The 21,932-nt window shown below is 43.8% G+C and overlaps 1 protein-coding gene across 4 annotated transcripts in view; it reads right to left on the bottom strand.

Annotated features, from left to right (window-relative positions):
• CMIP (c-Maf inducing protein) overlaps positions 1-21,932 on the bottom strand; it is a 511,919-nt gene that overhangs the window by 274,057 nt on the left and 215,930 nt on the right. For all 4 annotated transcript variants that reach the window (XM_078669852.1, XM_078669853.1, XM_078669854.1 and 1 more), the window contains exon 2: positions 12,083-12,208. In XM_078669852.1, the coding sequence (XP_078525978.1) occupies positions 12,083-12,208 (126 nt within the window). The remainder of the gene's footprint in view (positions 1-12,082; positions 12,209-21,932) is intronic.

The following is a 21,932-nucleotide window of genomic DNA, read 5'->3' as shown; positions in this document are numbered from 1 at the left end:
TACTTGGCAATATTACCTTCTGTGATGGTCTTCTATTCTTAGAAGCAGCTAGATTAGTTGACTGAGCAACTAACAACGAGGATGTCATTCATGAAGTTTTCGTCAACAGTAATTCAGTCGACGGTCCTGATGTCAAAGAGGTTCGTCGACGATGATCTGAATCCTACATTTTCTGTCCCGTCAATGAGGCTACTGTCGACGAGGCTGCCGTCGACGAGGCTGCCGTCGACGAGGCTGCCGTCGACGAGGCTGCCGTCGACGAGGCTGCCGTCGACGAGGCTGCCGTCGACGAGGCTGCCGTCGACGAGGCTGCCGTCGACGAGGCTGCCGTCGACGAGGCTGCCGTCGATGAAGACTGCACCGACGAGGACAGTGTCGACGAGAGAGACTTGCCTTTGAGAGCTGCCGACAGCCGTAGTAGCGACGAGATTTCTGCCGACGTAGGTCCTGCCAGAACTACCTTTCTTTTTCGTCGACGAGGAAGATGCAGTTGTAATCGGTGACTGTCTCACCCTCACAGATACCAACGTCGACGGAGAAGATGCCGATGACATGATCATCTTAGTCTGAGGAGAAGAGAAAGTCTACGTCGAGCGACAGAAGTTCTTGTCGACAAAGGAACCGTCAACGGTTTGGTCAACAGAGCATCTTTTTTGAGAGGTAAAGTTGTCTCAGGAAGAGACTTTGACACCTGCTTCATTTTCGATGTAGTTTTAGAAGACGTAGAGGGCAGAAACTGACCCTTAAGAGAGGCTGGTTCCCTTTTTTGAAGATGAAGGCTGATCTTCATGTTTTGAGGTTTGATGATGCTTTTTGAACACCTTTGCAGCCTTAGCAGATACCATCTCTGCCTCACTAGCGCTTTTCGTAGATGCTGTAGTCTTAAGTGAGGAATCCCTTATCCTGATTGGGGAGTGTCTGATGGCGGTCACTGAAGAGTGGGCTTCACCACGCCTCCCCCATCTGTGGGGTGGGGTTGGCAGAGGGTGTCACACCTTCAGGGTTGGCTAATTTTTCCTGCCCTTCTTACCGCCAAAAAGGAGGGGAGACAGGAAGGGGGCCTGCTACTGATCGCAGGAGAGGCTGGGGGTCGTATTACAAAAGCTACAAGGCCTTTGAATCTCCCCTGCCACAGATGGCTCTTTCTGGTCTGGGGGAGGTGTGAACACCTCTCCCAAGAAAGGCTTTGTTTCTGGGCTCAGGGAGCAAAGGCTCCAACCTTAGGTGTCCAGAAACATGTCTCGTGGTAGCAGGCTGGTGGTGTACCAGTCAGGGTACCCACCAGAGGCTGGTCCTTTTTCAGGGGGCATCTCTAAGATGCCCTGTGAGTGCATTTTTCATTCAATCCCACACTGGCATCAGTGTGGGTTTAATGTGCTGAGAAGTTTGATATTAAACTTCTCAGTTTTCAGTGCAGCCATTATGGTACTGTGGAGTTCGTAATGACAAGCTCCCTGCACCATATACTCTATATAGAAGCACTGCACTTACAATGTCTAAGAATTGACTTAGACAATGTAGGGGTACAGGGCTCATGCACCTGTACCCTCACCACAGATATAGTGCACCCACCTAGAGGGGTGATTGATCTATGCTAGGGCTGTGGGTTGTAGGCATGGCACACAGGGATGTGTGCCAGGTCGACTCTTCACTTTGTTCTGCACCAAAACACACAGCTTGCAAGGACAGTGTATGTGTGTGTGAAGGTACAGGGCCTCCAAGTGTGGTACAATAAGTACTACAGCCCTTAAAGGCCTTCCCAGGCGACAGTGGCCTTGGTACCCATGGAACTTTTTACAAGGGACTGATATGTGACCAGAGAGGTGCCAATTGGGGCTACAAGGTACAGTTTTGGGGAAAGAACACAGGCCCTGGGAACCCGATTCGCAGGCACCCAGGGCACATCAAGTCAAAGTGCATCAGTAGTCTTGCAAAAAGTGTGTTGGGGGGGGGTTACTGCAACAGAAAACCAGCTTCCTACACTTCACACTTATCTCACTCTTTCAGGAGGTTTTTCATCCCTGCTTGCTCCGTTTCACAATGTTTTCCTATCTTTCTCTTCCTTGTGTCTCCCTTTTCTGCCTATCTGTCTTGTGCTCTGCAACAAAGTCTGGAGATGATAAGCATTTGCAATGCAATACGTTTCACATTTACTAGAGTTTGAGCTATTGGCATTGTAAATGACAATGCCTTTGAATTATGTGTTGTTTTTAAAACAGATAACTAAAAGGTATTGTCATTTACATTGCCAATAGCTTAAACTCTCGCAAATGCGAGACCAATTGCATTGCAAATGCGAGCTATACACTTTTTAAAAAAAGCGTTAGGAGAGAGTGGGTCCGGCCAGCAGCAGCAGGCAGGACAAAGCTATTTGAGAAAATAGTGCTCAGAGGCTGTAATTAAAGCCTACCGAGTAACAAAACACGTAAAAGGGGATGTCGCCATGGGAAGTTAAAAATGAGACAAGTCAATACAAGCCTATTGACCAATGAACAGCCACAGTTTACAGTGAACAATGACACAAGCCAATGAAAAATGCGGACGGAGAGTGGGCGGAGCTTCTATTCCATACATCAATCCAGCATGCCTCGCAGGGCACCGCATGCGCTGCCCAGGCTCGACCTAAAAAACAAGCCTCGGTCTCCACAGTAAGCCCTGTGTATGTAATAAGATGCCAAGGGTGGTTTGGACAGCAGAGAGTAGACAGTACGACTGGCGAGGATTTAACACACAAAATTAGAAGGGGACTTTCACTGACAAAGGCCATGATTACTTGAAATGAGTCCTGATTCCATCTGTTGATAAATTAACTTTTTGTTATCAAGAGTGGTGCCCAAGGGAAGGCATCTGTCTATTTGATTATATATCCAGTTCATTGCTAGAACGGAGAACATGTCCCTAGCTAGCATCCTTGTAAAAAGGTTTGGTTGTTTTATGAGTAGCTAGGCATGAAAGGAGTTCTGTAAATATAGTTAATAAATATCAAAGTAAAAGAAATGAAATGTTGGACACCAATGCCTGCCTGCGTCCTCCAGTTTAGAAGTACGCCACGCCCCTTTTACTCTTGAAATATATGTCGTCTTCCAACGAGCCGATACCGGAAACGTCCGTGTCCACTATTTTCCAGGAACTCCATCTAAAAGGTGTTGCTTACGCAGCAACAAATGCTCAGCTGTCAGCCCAATCTCCCATCGAGAACACACAGCTGACGAGCAGTAAAACTGTCATCTGGCCACTTCCTGTTTGCTTCCAACTGGCTACAAAACAAACAAGGTTATCTGCGCCCTGGCTTTATTTTATGTGTTTTGGGGCGATAGGGATTCGACGGTGCAGTTGACATGTTTATCCGATCACACGTTGTACAGAAATGGAGGTGAGGCACGTTTTCCCTATTTCAGGAAAACACTCGGGATCTGTGCACGTCTGCATACAGGTATTAAAACATGGCTTCTCCCTGGAGCCACCTCCTTTGTGTGCACACAAGGTAAGGGTGGATGAAAGATTAAAGGTTACATTATTTGTGACGTAAGCGCACATTTTATCTGATGCTCGGCCCCTGGGGGCTGAGAGGTAAGATAAAGGAGCCAAGTCTTTTGGCTTGACCAACATGTTCTGAAATAACCTCAGAGAAGCTACAAGGATGAATTTAGACCGCCCTCTTCATGAGCTAAAGAAAATCCTTTGTTTCCTCCCCAAAGATTCCTAATGGTAGGGGTGCGTCATAACCTTTAGGCTACGCTGCTGTCAGTCAGTGGACTGCCCGCAAGCACTGCCAGTCACACAATACAGCTGCGGGTGTAGATCAGGACCGCACATCTCATCTGGGGAGACCCTCGCCAGGCTACTGATCGGTAAGAGGGTCAAATATGAGATAGCCCATCTCACATGTAAGGCAGTGGCAGGCTACTGGTCATCAAGAGGGTCAAAACTGATATAGCCCGTCTCACATGCAAGCCAGTGGTAGGCTACTGGTCAGCAAGAGGGTCAAATCTGATATAGCCTGTCCCACATGTAAGGTAGTGGTATGCTCCACTCTTCACGATCTACTCAGTAGGATTTAACCTGGTGCAGGTCTCGGGTAGTTCAGAATACTTGCCATACACCAGGGCTGAACTGGGAACCCAAAGCAGCCCTGGCAAATTTGGTCAGACCAGCCCCCACAGCGTGCATAGCGAGCCACCGCAACAGGCAAGCCTAACCACTACAAGGGATGTTGGGGAGTTTCTCCCCCCAAGAAAATCTGGGGGAACATGGTTCATTCTACAATACATTTTTCATTAGCTATTCAATTGTATTGCTTTTTAGAGCATAGCAAAGATGACCTTACAATGCACCAGGATACGGCAATCCTTATCGGGGCTCTTCCATGATTCCCTCACTATCACTCTCTAACAGTGCCTCTCATCTCTCCATAGCTCCTCTCACACATGGATTTCATTTGTTTTATAGCACCTCTCATTCCAGTGTAGAGTCTCGGAGCACTTGACAGCATACACATATACAGAGACTATGAATCATACGTGTGTAAATCAGTTTATAGAAAATGTTACATAAGACAAAGGGGCCTACAAATGGAGAATCCGTATGTCATCCATACTGATAGGTGTCTTGGTGTGGGGAAGCACAAACTCAGGATTCAGATCTAACACAGTGGTTAGGATTGACTTTACTAACAAGGATTTATTTCTACGCAAACCCTTTTTAGCAAAAGCGGCTAATGAAAAACTGGGCAAAACCATAACTTTCTAACTTACAATATGATTGTAACTAATGAACTGCACAGTGACAAAAGGATCTTGGTGTCAAAAGCAGTAACCCACTGAGGTATGCACATAAAATACTGTTCTGTGATTTGCATAGCACACGCTCTTTGCAGCAGGCACATTAACCCTCTGCGCTACTTTAGAGGAGTGAAAACTGCCACTAGACAAAACTCTGATCTCTCTCCAGCAGGTACATTAATCACCAGTTATCTTGACACTTTTATTATTGCCTGAAAACTGTTGGATTTACAAGGAACTCTAAGGTGTTTTAAAACTGCTGTACTGCTACAACAACAGCCCCCAGTAATAAATGTGGCCCTCACCCTCCTGGGGAAACACCCTATGGCCAGTCTGCCCAGTCCGGCCTTAGCCCTCTTCTCAGCGAGCCGTCAGTACCCAGGCACTGATGCACTGAAAAGTAGCGGAGCAAAACTCATCTTTTCCAGTACCTTAGAACAGAACATATCGAGGTGCACTATGGGTCTAATGGTGAGATTGCTGGTTGCGTCAGTGCTTGGAGGACACTGCACTGAATGCAGCCTGTGCAGGGCAGCTGCTGCAGGCCGAATCATGGCTGCGCTCACAGTGATGGCATGGGTGGAAGGAGGGGGTGCAGAACTTTGCCCTCACAGTTTCTCTAGTCCTGCTAGGAAACAGGAAGAAGAGCAGGGCACTGGGGCACTCCCACTGTGGTCAGATATGGAATTCTTTGACGTGTCTGTGAAGGAGAGACTTCTGCTTATCAGCCACCGGGCCAAATCTCTGATAACCTTCTCTGCCTGGGACCATAAGCAGTCCATCACTGCCTTTGCCTCAATGAAGCCTGGATTCTGGGGTCTGGAAGCCAGTGGCTCTGGCGTGGTAGAAGGGGATGTAAAGCCACCCTCAAACATGAGAAGTGGTGCTCTTCTACAAGACATCCCACTCAAACATAAAATAGACTCAGGTCTGTCACATAGTCTTCAACTCCATCAGGACGTGAAGGTACCCAACAGTGCCAGGAGGCCATACTGACGACATTAGAATGCCACACATAATCTGCTAACAAAACTCTGTTAAAATGAGCAATAGTTCTTGCTTGGTGGCGGCAGAAAACCTATGGACTACCCTCCCCTATCATTTACATGCAGAGCTGAATCCAACACTGTTTAGAAAACTGGTAAATAAAACTTTTCAGTCGGTAAACAATGGTCAGTTTATGGCCCGTGCTAAACACTAGCATCTAGAAGCTTTGGTGATCATTGCGCTGGATAACTTCTGTTCTATGGTCCAGAACATGTACGTATCGGATGAATGACATCTGAAGATCCCTACCTCTGGTGTATTTTTATATTTGCCCAGAGAAGAAATAGAAACATCAAGGATATAGTCTCTCACTCTAGGTTCACAGAAAATCAACAGAAATGTCAGAAAACTATAGATGGTGGTACCCCAGTAACAGGAACTTACACATGTAATTCATGCATAGCATGTACCTCGGCCATAGTTGGCCCTAATATCGATTACCAGGGTTTCACCATCAAACCAACAAAAATGTCCAACTGTAAAAGTAAAAATATTATCTATCTGCTCATATGCCCATGTGGGCTAGGGTATGTAGGAAAAACATCAAGACCCTGTGCAACCAGATTAACCGAACATCGTTCGGCAATCCGGACGAAAAAAATGACTGCCCCTCTGGTGAAACACTACTTAGATCTACAACATAAACACACAGATATAAAATGGTACATTATAGAAAACTGTAACCATGTGAACATCGCAAACACAGAGCAATTTCGTAAAAAACGCGAGGTTTACTGGATTTTCTGTCTGGCAACATACCCCAAAGGTTTGAACAACGAAATACCTTGGGAAAATGCAATTAAATATAACACCTAAAACAGGCAGTGATTATGAATATAGAAATCTTTTAGCAATAAAACCTCCAAAAATTGTTGAACTTATGAAAATCAGGTTGTAATTAATGATCCACCAAATGAATATAAACTATCGATAGAAGGGTATAGATATATAAATTGTTCGTTAATCTTAATAGACAGACAATTATGTAGTCCGTTAGATGGTAACCCCAAATACTAATAATTTTCGAATGAATATAAGCTTACAACTAACCCCAGTATAAAAAGACAAATCTATCGTCACAGGAAAAGGAAACTAAAAATTATGTTCATGCAGTCATAAAATGAGGCTCCAGCACGTTTAAAATTGGAATATTGATGATATAAGATAATTATAGGGGATGGCGTTATTGGGAGAGAAATATGGAAAATATAGTCTTTCTTCTAGCTTTAGATAGCTTAAAAAATATCACCCCCGGGGATGGCTACTGCCACAGTCCGTCATTTATTTTTATGGCGTAGTCGCGATCAAACTTGCCGCCTAAGAGCCACCGTATCAGCACTTGGTCTAAAGAGGGAGGCGGGGTAACCAATTACCGTTAAACTCGCGCCACTCCAGTAAAATATAAAAAGAACTACCGAAAGAAACTGAACACCGCAACAGACCCCCATCAGAGGCCGAAAAGCGAGCACGCTAGAAGGTAAGAGACTCGGCAGCCCGAGAATAAATTTAAAAAGATACGTTTTAGAGGGAAACCGCGTAAACCATCGGTCGATCCATTATTGACATACGCGAGGGCATAGGAAATTACCCGTCTTTATTTAAATGCAGTAACACAACCCAACCCACGTATTACTAGTAAGACTGGCTGGTAATTTATGGTTATATAAAACATAAGGCGGACCTAAAATATCCGACCTTCCAGTCACGCTATTGCATGAACTAGAAGTTGTAATGATGCAAACCGTAAGAAGTGTAGCATTCCAACTAACCACAATCTAGTCCTGGTGGTTTGTTTTCATCCTTTGTAGATATAAATCAAGGACTAGGAGGTCATCCACGCCCCGTCCTTCCTATCAACATTGGGAACGCAGCGCTATCCAAAGATAAGGTACTTTCAAATGTCTGTATGATTTAAATGTAGGTGACTAATAGATAAATAACCTTTTAGAACCAGAACGGCTTGTATTCTATTGACCCGCCCTGCAACATGTCCCGTTTTCTAGGATCAACCTTAGACAGCGCCCGTACTTTATGGCTACCACCCAATGATTACTGGACACAAACACAAGACTACATCTTGCTCGCTAACAACAAAAAACGGTCAGTACGTAGTAAGAGATTGTCTGCTTATTATATTAGGTAGTATTAATGTCCTTCTTAAAACACCCGCATATTGAACTGAATTATAATATATTGTCTCCTGCAGTTGCATTTTGCTAAAATAAAAACCATACTGCGCAGCCTGCCAGACTATTGGCGTCTTGTCTGACGAACCTATGAACATATAGAAATAAAATCTGAAGGGCCTCAACTGTAAAAACTAAGGTAATCATGCTTTATAAATGCTCCTTAAGAATAGCTCAATACCTTACTATTTAAAGAAATGCATTTGCTAGATTTCCCTGCCGTTTCTTAAACCACACTAAATATAGATATATGTCATATATAGATATGTTAGGGCAATCACTTGGTACCACATGCTAACGACGCCAAAATCTGTAGGCACGTCTATCTATATGAGTTTGTAGTCTTATTAAGACTGTGTTAATGCTATATGTAGTGCTATATGCAGTATAAGAAATTACTCACGGAACCTTTAGACCAATGTCAAATTGATCACCTTTCAGTATGTCCATATAATGCCTCCAAATGAAATAAGAACAGCATCTAGTTATGCAGCAGCCAGAGATATAGATAATTTGATCCAGAACCTCTAGTAATAGCAATAATGTAGCCGTCAATGTGTAAATGTAGAGCACAATAATTGTTAACATATGCTTGTATTACAGTGGTAAATATATTTTATTTCCTTTTAGAAATGTCAAGTGGTCTCCAGAAGAAGGCGTGAATACGCCGAAACGCGCGTAGAGACAAATCACTAACTCCACTTGTTTGTTTTTATTGAAAAACAATAGTTTTTTAAAATATATGTGCATTAAGTGATATGAATGTTATCTGAAATGTTGTGACCTGTAACATTAAGGAAAAATCGATTACCAGACAACACACAAAATTTTTTTTTTAACCGTGTTAATAATATGTTTTAATATTTTGTTTTTGTATTTTTAATAAATGAACTATGAATATAATTGTTGTTAATTTTTCATGCATTTGTTCGCTGTGCACTACACTAGAGTTTGTATAGACTGGCTACTAGAATTGTTGTTGTTTAGTACCTATTATCTACTGTAGGACTCACTAGTTGCCTAGGATAAATTATTTTGAAAAATGTATTTCACTCAGACTGCATGCCCGGTATTTGACTTTTTATTAAACCTTTAGGGTCTAAAATACACTCTCACGCTGTATTGTCATTCACAAGTCACAAAGAAGATACAATCCTTCTGGAGCTGCTGGTCACCGACATAAGATCGATGGAACACCTAATGTTAAAGTTACCAGATAACTCCACATCACCAAGGATGTGATCCTTCTTTCCCGTGGTTCACTACCTAAAGCATTCTGGGAGTGTCTAGCCCTGGCACATTTCATTTTATCCAAGTGCAACAACACACCTGAAAACAATGTTTTGTTCAATGATATGGCTTCATTGATAAACTTAATCCATGTATTTCCAATACAGCTGGAGCTCTGACCAGCATGTTTCTAGTTAGGTTTCACCTCTTAGTGGTGGTCAGTGCCCCTCTATCTGTGACAGCAAAAGATGTGGGTCCCAGGCTTACTGTGCCACTGGATTCAAGCTAGCCTGTCTGATGAGGAGTGATACCCCAAAAAGGGTCCCAGGATTCTTGTTTCTGGTCCAGGGAGGACCTGGCCTGGCAGTTCGGGCTGGACTGTTTCCATGAGGAGCAGGGTCAAGACTGATTTGCATATGGCTGGGTCTAAACTGTAGTGGTATGGTGAGCGATAGAACGATGGACTTAACCCAGATCTCTTGAATGGGGGTGAATATTTGATTTTTTGCGCATTCCGTCCATCAGTTGAGTGAACGTTTCTTCCCTGTAGAGCATAAAGATGGGCTCTATGCAAAGTGTGACTGCAGATCTAGCAAGCAACTCGTAAAAGGTTGCACCAATGCCAGTCCAGAAAGCCTTTGTTTTATTTGACCTTATTTTGGGTACATGATCTAGTACAGACCCATATCCAGAAAGCAGCAGAGCAGTTTACAGAGAACACGTTTCATTGCAGCAGGAACGCCTTGTTGTTTATATGGAGGTCAGGTTGAGACCAGATTACAGAAACCAAGATGTGATAAGTAAATGCAATTAACAACACTCTATATATTTTGGTTTATCACATTGCACACTTTAACATTACAAACGTACACATACTTTTACTATACAGTTTTACAATTTGATACAAAAGTCGATAGAGTGAGTTGCCCCGAATCATACAACATTCAATAGCACTCATCTCCTGGGCTTGGGTGGAGGTCATCACTGACAATTCTTCTTTGGAGATAGACCTAGTTTTCTACTACTCAAATACAAACTTGTAGGTAGGGCCTTAGAAGTTCTGTGCGGCAGCTAAATAAAAGCTATAAATTACTAAATTATACACAAAGTGCTTTGGTCAGAAATACCACAGCACACAAGCACATGTACAAAGGACTAGCTGCTAGATTCATCAAAGACCCGTTTTGCGAGTCTTTAATAGCGATTCATAAGGAATCGCTATTAAGGACTTGCAAAACGGGATTCATGTAGGAATTGCAAAAAATATTGCGATTCCTACATGTTCCTTATTTGCGATTAGCAAATTGCTAATCGCAAATAAGGAATAACTCCCCATGCATTCCTATGGGCCTACAGGCCCATAGGAATGAATCGGGAGTTATTCCTGATTTGCGATTAGCAATTAGTTAATCGCAAATAAGGATGCGATTTCAAGGGTGCAGGGGTGTCCAAAGGACACCCTGTAGCACCCCTGAAATATAATCTACATTGGTATTGCGCACACACATGTCCAAAGGACATGTGTGTGTGTAATATGCAACTTAGAAAAATGCATTTAAATGCATTTTTCTAAGTTTTTGCTAGTTACCACGAGGTCTGACCTCTCGGTAAATAGCAGCCCAAAATTGCGATTTCGCAATTTTAAAATGATTCATGAATTGCATTTAAGGAATCTCAAATAGAGATTCCTTAAATGCAATTCCTCGCAAATGTGCGAATTCTTTAATAGCGACTTTTGCATTTGGGATGATGAATCCCAAATGCAAAAATTGCACTCGCAAAAGGCAAGATTCTGAGAATCTTGCCCTTTGCGAGTGCAATTTAGCTTGATGAATCTGGCTGTAAACCTCTAAGAACAATGTGCCTGTCCCCAAAACCTAAACACTAAATCCCCTCAATCCAAAAGCATTTCAGGGAAGATGTTTTTAGTTCATGGTGCAAGACTGGGAAAATCCTTACTCTGGAGGCTAGAAGCTGAAGGACGACAACTACTGGCACATTTGTTCTGACCGTCATACGATATCATGAGGCATGTTTATCTGACTGAGATCCTGTATATTACAGTTTTAGTACTAAAAACATGTTGTGGCCACACGCTAACAGATCACCATTGAAGTCTTTCAGGTGCCTTCTTTAGCATTAGTAAGCGTCCCTCTCTTTTTGGTTTCCCATTGCAATATGTATCTTGTAGCTAAATACTTCACAGTTCATCTGTTTGTCATTATACAAGACAGCAAGTCAACGTGTGCAAGGAAGTAGAGTTTGAATGCATTGCCTGTCCTACATTAAGGATGACTTTGGCAGCTGCCTAACAGCAGTATGAAACATGGCCACAAGAGGGAACCATATTGGAACAGAATGCATCCAATTGACCTTGTTTGCAAGGCAAAATATCAGGTTGCCTGGGACTCAGAAATTGTTCCCACTAATGCTGTTCATCGGTGACAAAAGTTGAATCTTGGGGTAACCTGAATAGTTTTGTTAGGAAAAAGCAACAGAGTGCTCATATTTATTCTTTTATTTGTTGTAACAAATGCAACTCAAGTCACGATGACAGTAGAAGAATAAAGTTAACTATTTAATTGCTTTTCTCTTTTTTAATATAAAATAAAATACTCTTATTGTTCCCAGGAGCATGCAGCAAATCGGTTGTAATGCACGAAATACCTTTCTAAGGACATCCTCTCAAAAACCTACTTACTGACTTGCAGCCTAAACTGAACATAATTTTGCATGTTTGGAGAACATTACTCTGTCACTTTAGAGATCAGGTGTGATAGAGAACACGGGTACGAAAATACTTAAAGCAATGCTGAGATATGTTTATGTTTACTGTACCTGAAGCAAGACAGTGCCCCCAGGGACCGTCAGCTGTAAGCAGTACTTAGGGGCATTTTCCCAGGAGAGCAGCTGAACATCCTCTATCGTGCTGTAGGAGATTGAGTTTTCCATGTACCCAGTTGGCTGAAATAAACAAGAATAACAGTAAGTGATGAAATCAGGACAACAACTGACAACACCGTCAACACCAAAGAAAGAGAGCAACAGTGAATGAGTTTACAATGTCGCCATACAAGCCAGGGGCATTGACATTACATTTTGGTGGACCATAAGCTGCCTCCATTCATCTCATTAGGGATACAGACAACAATGCCACCATTTTGTAACTCTGCTGGCATGCACTGCAGATCACTAGATATTTCTGAATCAGCAGTACTTTGGCAGGCATAAGTCTCTGACTCATTTGAGATCTAATATTTGGAAGTCACTCTTCATACCCACAAATTAAACCAAAGATGTTGAGCTTTATCAGATTACCGATCGCGTGGGACAGTGAACCACCTCAGTGGCACGCTACTAGGTTTTTATGCTGGACGGTAGTCTGGGGAATTGCATTAAAGTAGGCACCAAGGCACAAGAATAGGAACACACTTGTACTTTGGAGGAAAGATTAGGCTCCAGAACACACATTTCTTAAACATACTTCAAGAGGTAGCTGGAATACCTTGTTAGACAAAAACAGAACAGAGCTCACACCAATCCTGCAACATTTATGTAGCATTAGTTACCAAATGCATCTTTTTGAGGATAGCTTTTAGGACCTTGGTGATTTTTTCTTCTGTCAAATGCAGAAAAAACAGGAGAAAAAGCCAATCAAATGGTGACTTATACGTGAATGTCACCAAAATATTGGTGCAAAAAGTGGTGTGGTAAGTAAAATTAATTAGATACATTTTGAGCATCAAATTAAGTACTTGCCACACAAGTTTGCGCTTGCCTGGAGGTGCAGTATCTTTTATTAGAGATGCAGCAAATGGACTTGAAACATAATTTCATTAAATCAAGTGAGATTCTATATCCAACCGCTACAGGAAGGGTCCTTGTGATTTAATTCATTATGGAGCCATTTAGTTTCTAAAGTGTGGCACGCAGCGATCTACAGTGGATTGATGCAGCACTAGACACATTGAATTGCTCAGTAAGGTAATCAATTGAAATTATCATAGGAGCAATATAATTTGATGGCAAGGATCACAACGTTTCGGCATGCTGAGATGATGTGCCATTTAAGATCTGTGAATCACTTACAGTGGCTCCTGCCATGCTTGATCTAATAAAGAGACTTGTGGAAGGATTCAGTGTACGCAACGAATTGGACGGATTGTTAAGTTTTATCCCTTAAAATGTATTATCACAACACTTCTCTTCACTCATACTGTTCAAACAGTGATTGAAAAACCTCAAATGTCATGGAATGACTTGGAAGCTCCCAGGATTGATCTAAACAGGAAAGTCATCATTGTAACAAATTGCATCAGGAGCAAATTAGAGAAATTACTAAATTGCCTTCATCCATTAAGTCGCACTTGTTGTGGCAGACCTTCAAACTCTAAATTCAGCACACACCTTACTGCTGCTGGAACTTCACATCTTGAAGTACTCAGCATTGTCCCTCACACCTTTAGGCCTGCAGTTTATGGTCCTGTCCCCCTCACTGTTCCAGCCCACAGCAGTGACCCTCACAACAGGCAGGCCACAGTTTAAAGCACTCCCGCCGCAACTTCGGACCTACAGTTCACTGTGCTCCCCCTCACAACTTCAGCCAGCAACTCTGACCCTCAATCCATCAGATTCACAGCACAAATACTCAGTCAACCAGGATCACTCTGCCACCTAATGAGTCATGGACCATCTGACAGCGTTGCCCCAGGCCTACAGGTCACACCACTGCTCCAGGCACACAGTTCACAGCATTTGGTCTAGACCTACACTACACATCAGAGTTCACAGCCTGTCCCAACATCAGACCAAACTCTACGATGAAGGAAGGGCTTGCGTGCAAGAAGCTGCTTCGTGTTAATACTGGTCTGCGGCTCGCTGCTACTATCTTCACATTTTTATCCCCTTCAAACTTTTGAAGTTAAAAGCACTGTCACTTTGAGTAGATTGACAGAACATGTATCACTTTCACTAAAAGATCTAAAAGATAGGAGGCCCCCTTGGTTCGAGATAAACAGACGAGGTACAATTCTTCTGATAAATACAGGTTGTATTTTAAATCCAATTAGAAATGAAAACAGTAATTACTGTCTCTTTAGCAACTTGTTATTCAGGAAGTATGAGAAACTTCTGCTTATTCGTGTAGCCACAATATTGTTGATGGTTCACAAATGGAGTCCCAGAGGCCTGTGCGGGCGCTGTACGTCACCCGTGGCCCTCGGAGAGTAATTACCGCTCTCTGGGGGGAAGTAGCCAGGATCATTCGAGAAGCCCCGCTTGCAGACGAACGGGAAAACACACGCATACTTTCCTCACGCGCAGACCAAGTAACGCAGACTGTGCGCCGCATACGCAGGCTACGTACTCTCGCTGAATGTGCTGCACAATTGGACGCAGTATTTACCACACATTGCGCGCCGCCGTCGCCGTGTAAACCTGCTGCAGGGCAGATTTACAAAAAAATCTGCGCGGCAGCCAAAGTTGGTGCGTTGCGCTAGGTGGCGAGAGCAGGCAACAGAATTGCTAAATAAAAGGAACTGCTCATTTATTTCTATGCGCTGGCGCACTAGCATCCTACCTAGCGCCACGCACATGCATAGTGCAAAGGGTTGCATGTGGTGGCTAGCATACGTTTTATTCTGGAAGGGTACGATTCCATTACTAAATCCTATGCTTATAAGATAATTTTTTTTAATATGTCACACATTGGACATGTTGTGTGCAATGCATTATGGCAGACTGTGCTGTGTAAGCAGGCTCTGTAATGTATCGCAGACTGTGCTGTATAAGCGAGGTCTGTATTGCATCGCAGACTGTGCTGTGTAAGCCGCCTCTTTAGTGAATCACAGACTGTGCTGTATAAGCGGGATCTGTAATGTATCACAGACTATACTGTATCAGCGAGCTCTGTAATGTATCGCAGACTGTGCCGAGTATAGCAGGCTCTGTAATGTATCGCAGACTGTGCTGGGTATAGCAGGCTCTGTAATGTATCGCAGACTGTGCTGGGTATAGCAGGCTCTGTAATGTATCGCAGACTGTGCTGGGTATAGCAGGCTCTGTAATGTATCGCAGACTGTGCTGTATAAACGGGATCTGTAATGTACCACACACAGACTATGATGTATAAGCAGGCTCTGTAATGTATCGCAGACTGTGCTGTATAAGCGAGCTCTGTATTGCATCGCAGACTGTGCTGTGTAAGCCGGCTCTTTAATAAATCACAGACTGTGCTGTGTAAGCGGGATCTGTAATGTATCACAGGCTATACTGTATAAGCGAGCTCTGTAATGTATCGCAGACTGTGCTGGGTATAGCAGGCTCTGTAATGTATCGCAGACTGTGCTGGGTATAGCAGGCTCTGTAATGTATCGCAGACTATGCTGTGTAATCAGGCTGTGTAATGTATCGCAGGCTGTGCTATGTATAGCAGGCTCTGTAATGTATCGCAGACTGTGCTGTGTAAGCGGGCTGTGTAATGTATCGCAGGCTGTGTAATATATCGCAGGCTGTGCTATGTATAGCAGGCTCTGTAATGTATCGCAGACTGTGCTGTGTAAGCAGGTTGTGTAATGTGTCCCAGGCAGTGTGTTGTATCGCAGGCTGTGCTATGTATAGCAAGCTCTATAATGTATTGCAGACTGTGCTGGGTATAGCAGGCTCTGTAATGTACCACACACAGACTATGATGTATAAGCAGGCTCTGTAATGTATCGCAGACTGTGCTGTATAAGCGAGCTCTGTATTGCATCGCAGACTGTGCTGTGTAAGCCGGCTCTTTAATAAATCACAGACTGTGCTGTGTAAGCGGGATCTGTAATGTATCACAGACTATACTGTATAAGCGAGCTCTGTAATGTATCGCAGACTGTGCTGGGTATAGCAGGCTCTGTAATGTATCGCAGACTGTGCTGGGTATAGCAGGCTCTGTAATGTATCGCAGACTGTGCTGTGTAATCAGGCTGTGTAATGTATCGCAGGCTGTGCTATGTATAGCAGGCTCTGTAATGTATCGCAGACTGTGCTGTGTAAGCGGGCTGTGTAATGTATCGCAGGCTGTGTAATATATCGCAGGCTGTGCTATGTATAGCAGGCTCTGTAATGTATCGCAGACTGTGCTGTGTAAGCGGGCTGTGTAATGTATCGCAGGCTGTGTAATATATCGCAGGCTGTGCTATGTATAGCAGGTTCTGTAATGTATCGCAGACTGTGCTGTGTAAGCAGGTTGTGTAATGTGTCCCAGGCAGTGTGTTGTATCGCAGGCTGTGCTATGTATAGCAAGCTCTATAATGTATTGCAGACTGTGCTGTGTAAGCTGGCTCTGTAATGTATTGCAGACTGTGCTGTGTATTTATTGCAGACTGTGCTGTATAAGCGAACTCTGTAATGTATTGCAGACTGTGCCGTGTAAGCAGGCTGTGTAATGTATTGCAGACTGTGCCGTGTAAGCAGGCTGTGTAATGTATTGCAGGCTCTGCAATGTATCGCAGACTGTGCCGAGTATAGCAGGCTCTGCAATGTATCGCAGACTGTGCCGAGTATAGCAGGCTCTGTAATGTATCGCAGACTGTGCTGTATAAGCGAACTCTGTAATGTATTGCAGACTGTGCCGTGTAAGCAGGCTGTGTAATGTATTGCAGACTGTGCCGTGTAAGCAGGCTGTGTAATGTATTGCAGGCTCTGCAATGTATCGCAGACTGTGCCGAGTATAGCAGGCTCTGCAATGTATCGCAGACTGTGCCGAGTATAGCAGGCTCTGCAATGTATCGCAGACTGTGCCGAGTATAGCAGGCTCTGCAATGTATCGCAGACTGTGCCGAGTATAGCAGGCTCTGTAATGTATCGCAGACTGTGCTGTATAAGCGAACTCTGTAATGTATTGCAGACTGTGCCGTGTAAGCAGGCTGTGTAATGTATTGCAGACTGTGCCGTGTAAGCAGGCTGTGTAATGTATTGCAGGCTCTGCAATGTATCGCAGACTGTGCCGAGTATAGCAGGCTCTGCAATGTATCGCAGACTGTGCCGAGTATAGCAGGCTCTGCAATGTATCGCAGACTGTGCCGAGTATAGCAGGCTCTGCAATGTATCGCAGACTGTGCCGAGTATAGCAGGCTCTGCAATGTATCGCAGACTGTGCCGAGTATAGCAGGCTCTGTAATGTATCGCAGACTGTGCTGTGTAAGCGGGCTCTGCAATGTATCGCAAACTGTGCTGCACAAGCAAACTCTGCGATCTATCACTGACGGCTTTATGCACTCCTTCTCTATTATAAAACTGTGCAATGAGCTCACTTGACCCATTACTCCTCTAAATGGTGCTCGTATGACTATTGTCACAAACAGTGCGCGCGCAAATGTATGTTCTGTTTTGTCCCAAACAGAGAGATGTTCAGAAATACTCGCTAGTGCAGATTGGGGGCCTGTAAGCAGGAGGATGTCTCCTGCGTACACCGACGGTCGTTTAATTTGTCAGACCAAGTCAAGGTTAGTAAGAGACCAATATTGAAGTTTATTTCCTATGAAGGGCATAACGGATGATGTGGTGCATTGAGTTTTGAAAAGTACATTTCCCCCCCTTGAAGAGACGAGTATACCACCGCCCTGAATTGTTGCCAAAGGCGCACGTTTTAGAAAGTGTTTTCGAAACTGCTTCAAAATCAGAACATTGGAATTCGACAAATGCAAAATTGCATTAATTAAGTTTGATTTCAGATACTGTAGGCAGGACCAGTGGAAGTAAGTCATTCTGCAGACGAGGCACTTTCAGCATAATGACGAATTTACCGCACTTGCCACATATTCCACCATCCGCAGCATATATTACACATTTCAGCTCCAAAAAACTGTTCATACATTAAACGGATCAAAAGTTACAGTAAAAAGTACCATTTCTGGTGCCATTTGTGGCACACAATTTACGAAGATTAACCAGTCACTTTTCAATTGCTGATTTGTTGTGTTCCAAAGTCCAATTTGAACTAAAGAAGTGACACTTGTTCAAACTGTTGAAATGATCAAATAGCGATAAGACTGCCAACAATCTGCAGCTTTATATGACAATGTAAAGATTGGAATGCCAGTGTTCGCCGTCTGAGAGACGTGTATCTGAGTGGGAAGGTGCGTGAGGCAGGCTAGTACAGGAATAGGCATTGTAGGAAACTTGCCATCATTAAGCCGCATGCGTCATGTTCTATAACTGTAAACACAACTACAGCTGGGAGTTGTGCATCCCATTATGGACCCCTGCTAATCTTACTAAAAGGAACCTACATTGCATCCACTTCCAGTGCATGCACGGCAGAATCTTCCTAGTCAGCTCTGAAATAATTTAACGCGGCACAGAACTAGACAGTACTCAACCAAGATGGCTGACCAACTGAGCATCCACAGGAAAGAAACAGACTAGTTCTTCTGTAATGGTGATCGGGTGACAGCTATTTTTTCTTTGAGAAGTCTCATATAGTGCAAACTTGACCCACAGGTATAGGAGCACCTTACATGAGCACAGACATGCCAAGGTGGGCATTCGAAGTCCTTATAATCCTATAGGCATTGAGCGCCTGGTAGCATTGTAGTTTGTCTTTGGAGCCTGTAAGCAGCTTATATGCCCTTTAAGGAGCCCCAGGACATCGCCAACATCCTCTGAGACCCTTGTGGGGTTATTGTCTTTCATTGGGGGGGAGGGGGGGAAGCAAAGTGCTTCTTAGTTAGCTCTTGGCACGAGGCCCTGTCTGATCACCACACAGTGAAATGTATTTATAGTTTGCAAATCTGTGAGCACTAGTTAAAATACACAAGGTCACATTTATTTTCCGGACTGGGGAGATTATGGAATTTGCCCAGGATCACAGGATGTTGAGACGATGCCAGACTCAAACCCATGGACGTCAATTCATCAAAATGTCAGGGGTAGCAGAGGTGACATCACACGCCCTTTGAGAGAGACAGAAAGAAAGACAGACAGGCAAACACAAACACACACATTTTTATTTACCTCAGCTGCCAGGGAATGTCCCATTTCAGCTTATTGTACTCAATGTTTTATTATACGAGTAGTCAATAATGTAATATTATTCTCTATTAGTGTAATAAAAACAATTTGACAGAACACAAAGAGAGGAGAGCCCTCAACTGACGTCCATAAGGAGGAGGAGCTGCCATTGTATTCCTGGCACAGATCTTGTCACCTTTGAGACCAGGGGTCTCAAAAGACAGTGCCAGGGATTGCAGCTGCGACCCCCTGTGACCTCTAAATGACATCCATGCTCCAGCTTGGTTCCTCAGTTCCAAAGTTGGAAGCCCTGGCAGTGAAGCCACATCCCTGTTGCTCAAGGATTACAAATACATTCCACGAACATTGCAAGCTCTGGGGAAATACTTTTTTCTGCAATGTAATTACAATACAATACAATCAGCATTTGTTGCTTTAGTGTAGGAACTAGTTGTTCAGTGAAAAGCATCTCAATATGTCTCAAAACTCAATCAGGCATCATCCTGTAAAGGTTACATTCCGGAACCCTCATTATTGGTGCTTTTTTGGATCATGGGTTAGGAAAATAGAGATTTTTTAGTTTGTTTTCTGTACCCCTTTAAAAATAAATACAAATATGTCAACGGATGGCAACACTCCGCTGTATTTTTTATACCGGCTTTGGTTAAATTATTTTATGCACAACTGAATTTAAATGATATGCTGAATACAATACCCCCTTAGGTTTGGAGTGCACAATGTATGTGGCTGCCATATCCTTGCATGTGTCCATATGATATTACACCAAACTCTGACGCCACGTTTCTAGGAGTCTGTGCCTATCAGAACAGGTCCAGCATTGCTCTGTCCATCACCCTTCACATGATGTGTCCAAAAGGACGACTTGAGTGACATGCCAGAAAGGCCATGTTCGTTTGACGCTTTGCAACAAGCCCACTAATTTCTGCATGCATCAGGTGCATATAGGAAGCCGATGCTGCCCCCTTTGTGTACAGTAATCGTCAAATGGAAGGGGCCATTATCTTCTGTATATAGCACATGGATGCTGAAATCAGATGCATAGCCCATCAGATGTTCTGTCTGTCTCATGGATGCTATCCCTGAGACTGCAAACACCAGGTACATGTAGGAAGCAGATTATATCTGGCCCATTTGAAAGCTGTGCCTGTTTGATAGGGTTTTTGGATGCATGTGGCATTAGATGATGTGCCCTAAATATCAGATCCGATCAAATTCTAATCACATCAGGTAAATGTTACATTAATTTCGGTATAGTTCAGGTACATGTTGTGCCCATCTGGGTCCGTATTACACATTGTGCCCCAGGGGTGCAACGGGTATGTTGCCCCAATTTACCAAGGTGAGATTGACTTTTGGATTGTCCTGGTCTTTCGCCTAACATAATAAAGTCTGCTGGAACATGTACGCTCAAACAAAGTTTCAATGAGAACAATGAAACTACAATTCCAAACATGCTTTGTGATGTCGATTGTAAAAGTAAGAAGGGTTTCAAATCACACTCATGGCACAGCACCAGTTGCAGTGTTTGTTTTTGTGTGCAATATTTTTAATTTGATATCCTACACTTCGGACCCCAAGAACATCATCTGCGGCGTCCCCTGGGGTCCTCTCTCCGCCCTTACCTGTTTAACACCTACATCACTCCGTTGGTCAACATTATCAGGACCCATGGACTGAGCATCATATCATATGCAGACAACATTCAGCTTATCCTCTCTCTGTTTGCAGATCCCTCCACCACTAATGCCAACTTCCACCTGTGTATGACCATTGTCACCCACTGGAGGTAAAACAACTGCCTCAAACTCAACACTGAAAAAAATGGAGGTACTGACCTTCGGGAGCGACACAACCCCATGGAATGACTCCTGGTGGCCTGCAGAGCTGGGACCCTCACCCACATAACCTGCCAGGAACCACAGCATCACACTGGACAGCAAACCCACCATAAGAAACCAGATTAACGCAGTACCTTCAACCTGCTTCCTCACTCTTTGGATGCTCTGGAAAGCTTTCAAATGGCTCCCCGCCAGCACCAGACGTACAGTCACCAAGGCCCTCATCACCAGCCGCCTGTACTACGGTAATACACTTTACGTAGGAGTCACCCCACACCTACTAAAGAGACAAAAATCATACAGAGCTCAGCCACCAGATTCATCCTCGATGTTCCCAGATGGGCCCACATCAACCAACAACTCGGGAAACTCCACTTGCACCCGTCCACAAGAGGTGCCAATTTCAGATGTTCACCGATGCATACTAGGCCCTACACAATCAGGGACCGGCCTACATCAATCGTCATTTACATTTCCACCAGCCCTCCAGAAAACCTGCGCACTGCCTCCCTCACTCAGACCCCCTCCACCCACAGTTGGCAAAGCAAGAGCTGCAAAGACCTGGAACAGCCTCCCCCCCTCCAGACCTGCCCCTCCCTGCAGGAATTCAGATAGGATCTGAAGACATGGATGTTTGGCTGATCCCACCAAGCAGCAGAAACCCCATGCACCTGGATACCATCGTATAAGATAAGATGCCATCTACAAATCCCATTTAAATGATTGATTTCCATTTCATAATTTCTTCCCTTTCAAAAGGCTCGAAGAAAAGCATAAAAAAAATATGCCAAACAAACAGACACCCTATTTTGCTAAACAGATGCCATGAAAAGAACACT

The sequence above is a fragment of the Lissotriton helveticus genome, chromosome 12, assembly GCF_964261635.1.
Source record: "Lissotriton helveticus chromosome 12, aLisHel1.1, whole genome shotgun sequence".
Taxonomy (NCBI): domain Eukaryota; kingdom Metazoa; phylum Chordata; class Amphibia; order Caudata; family Salamandridae; genus Lissotriton; species Lissotriton helveticus.
This window is presented reverse-complemented; position numbering and strand designations above follow the sequence as displayed.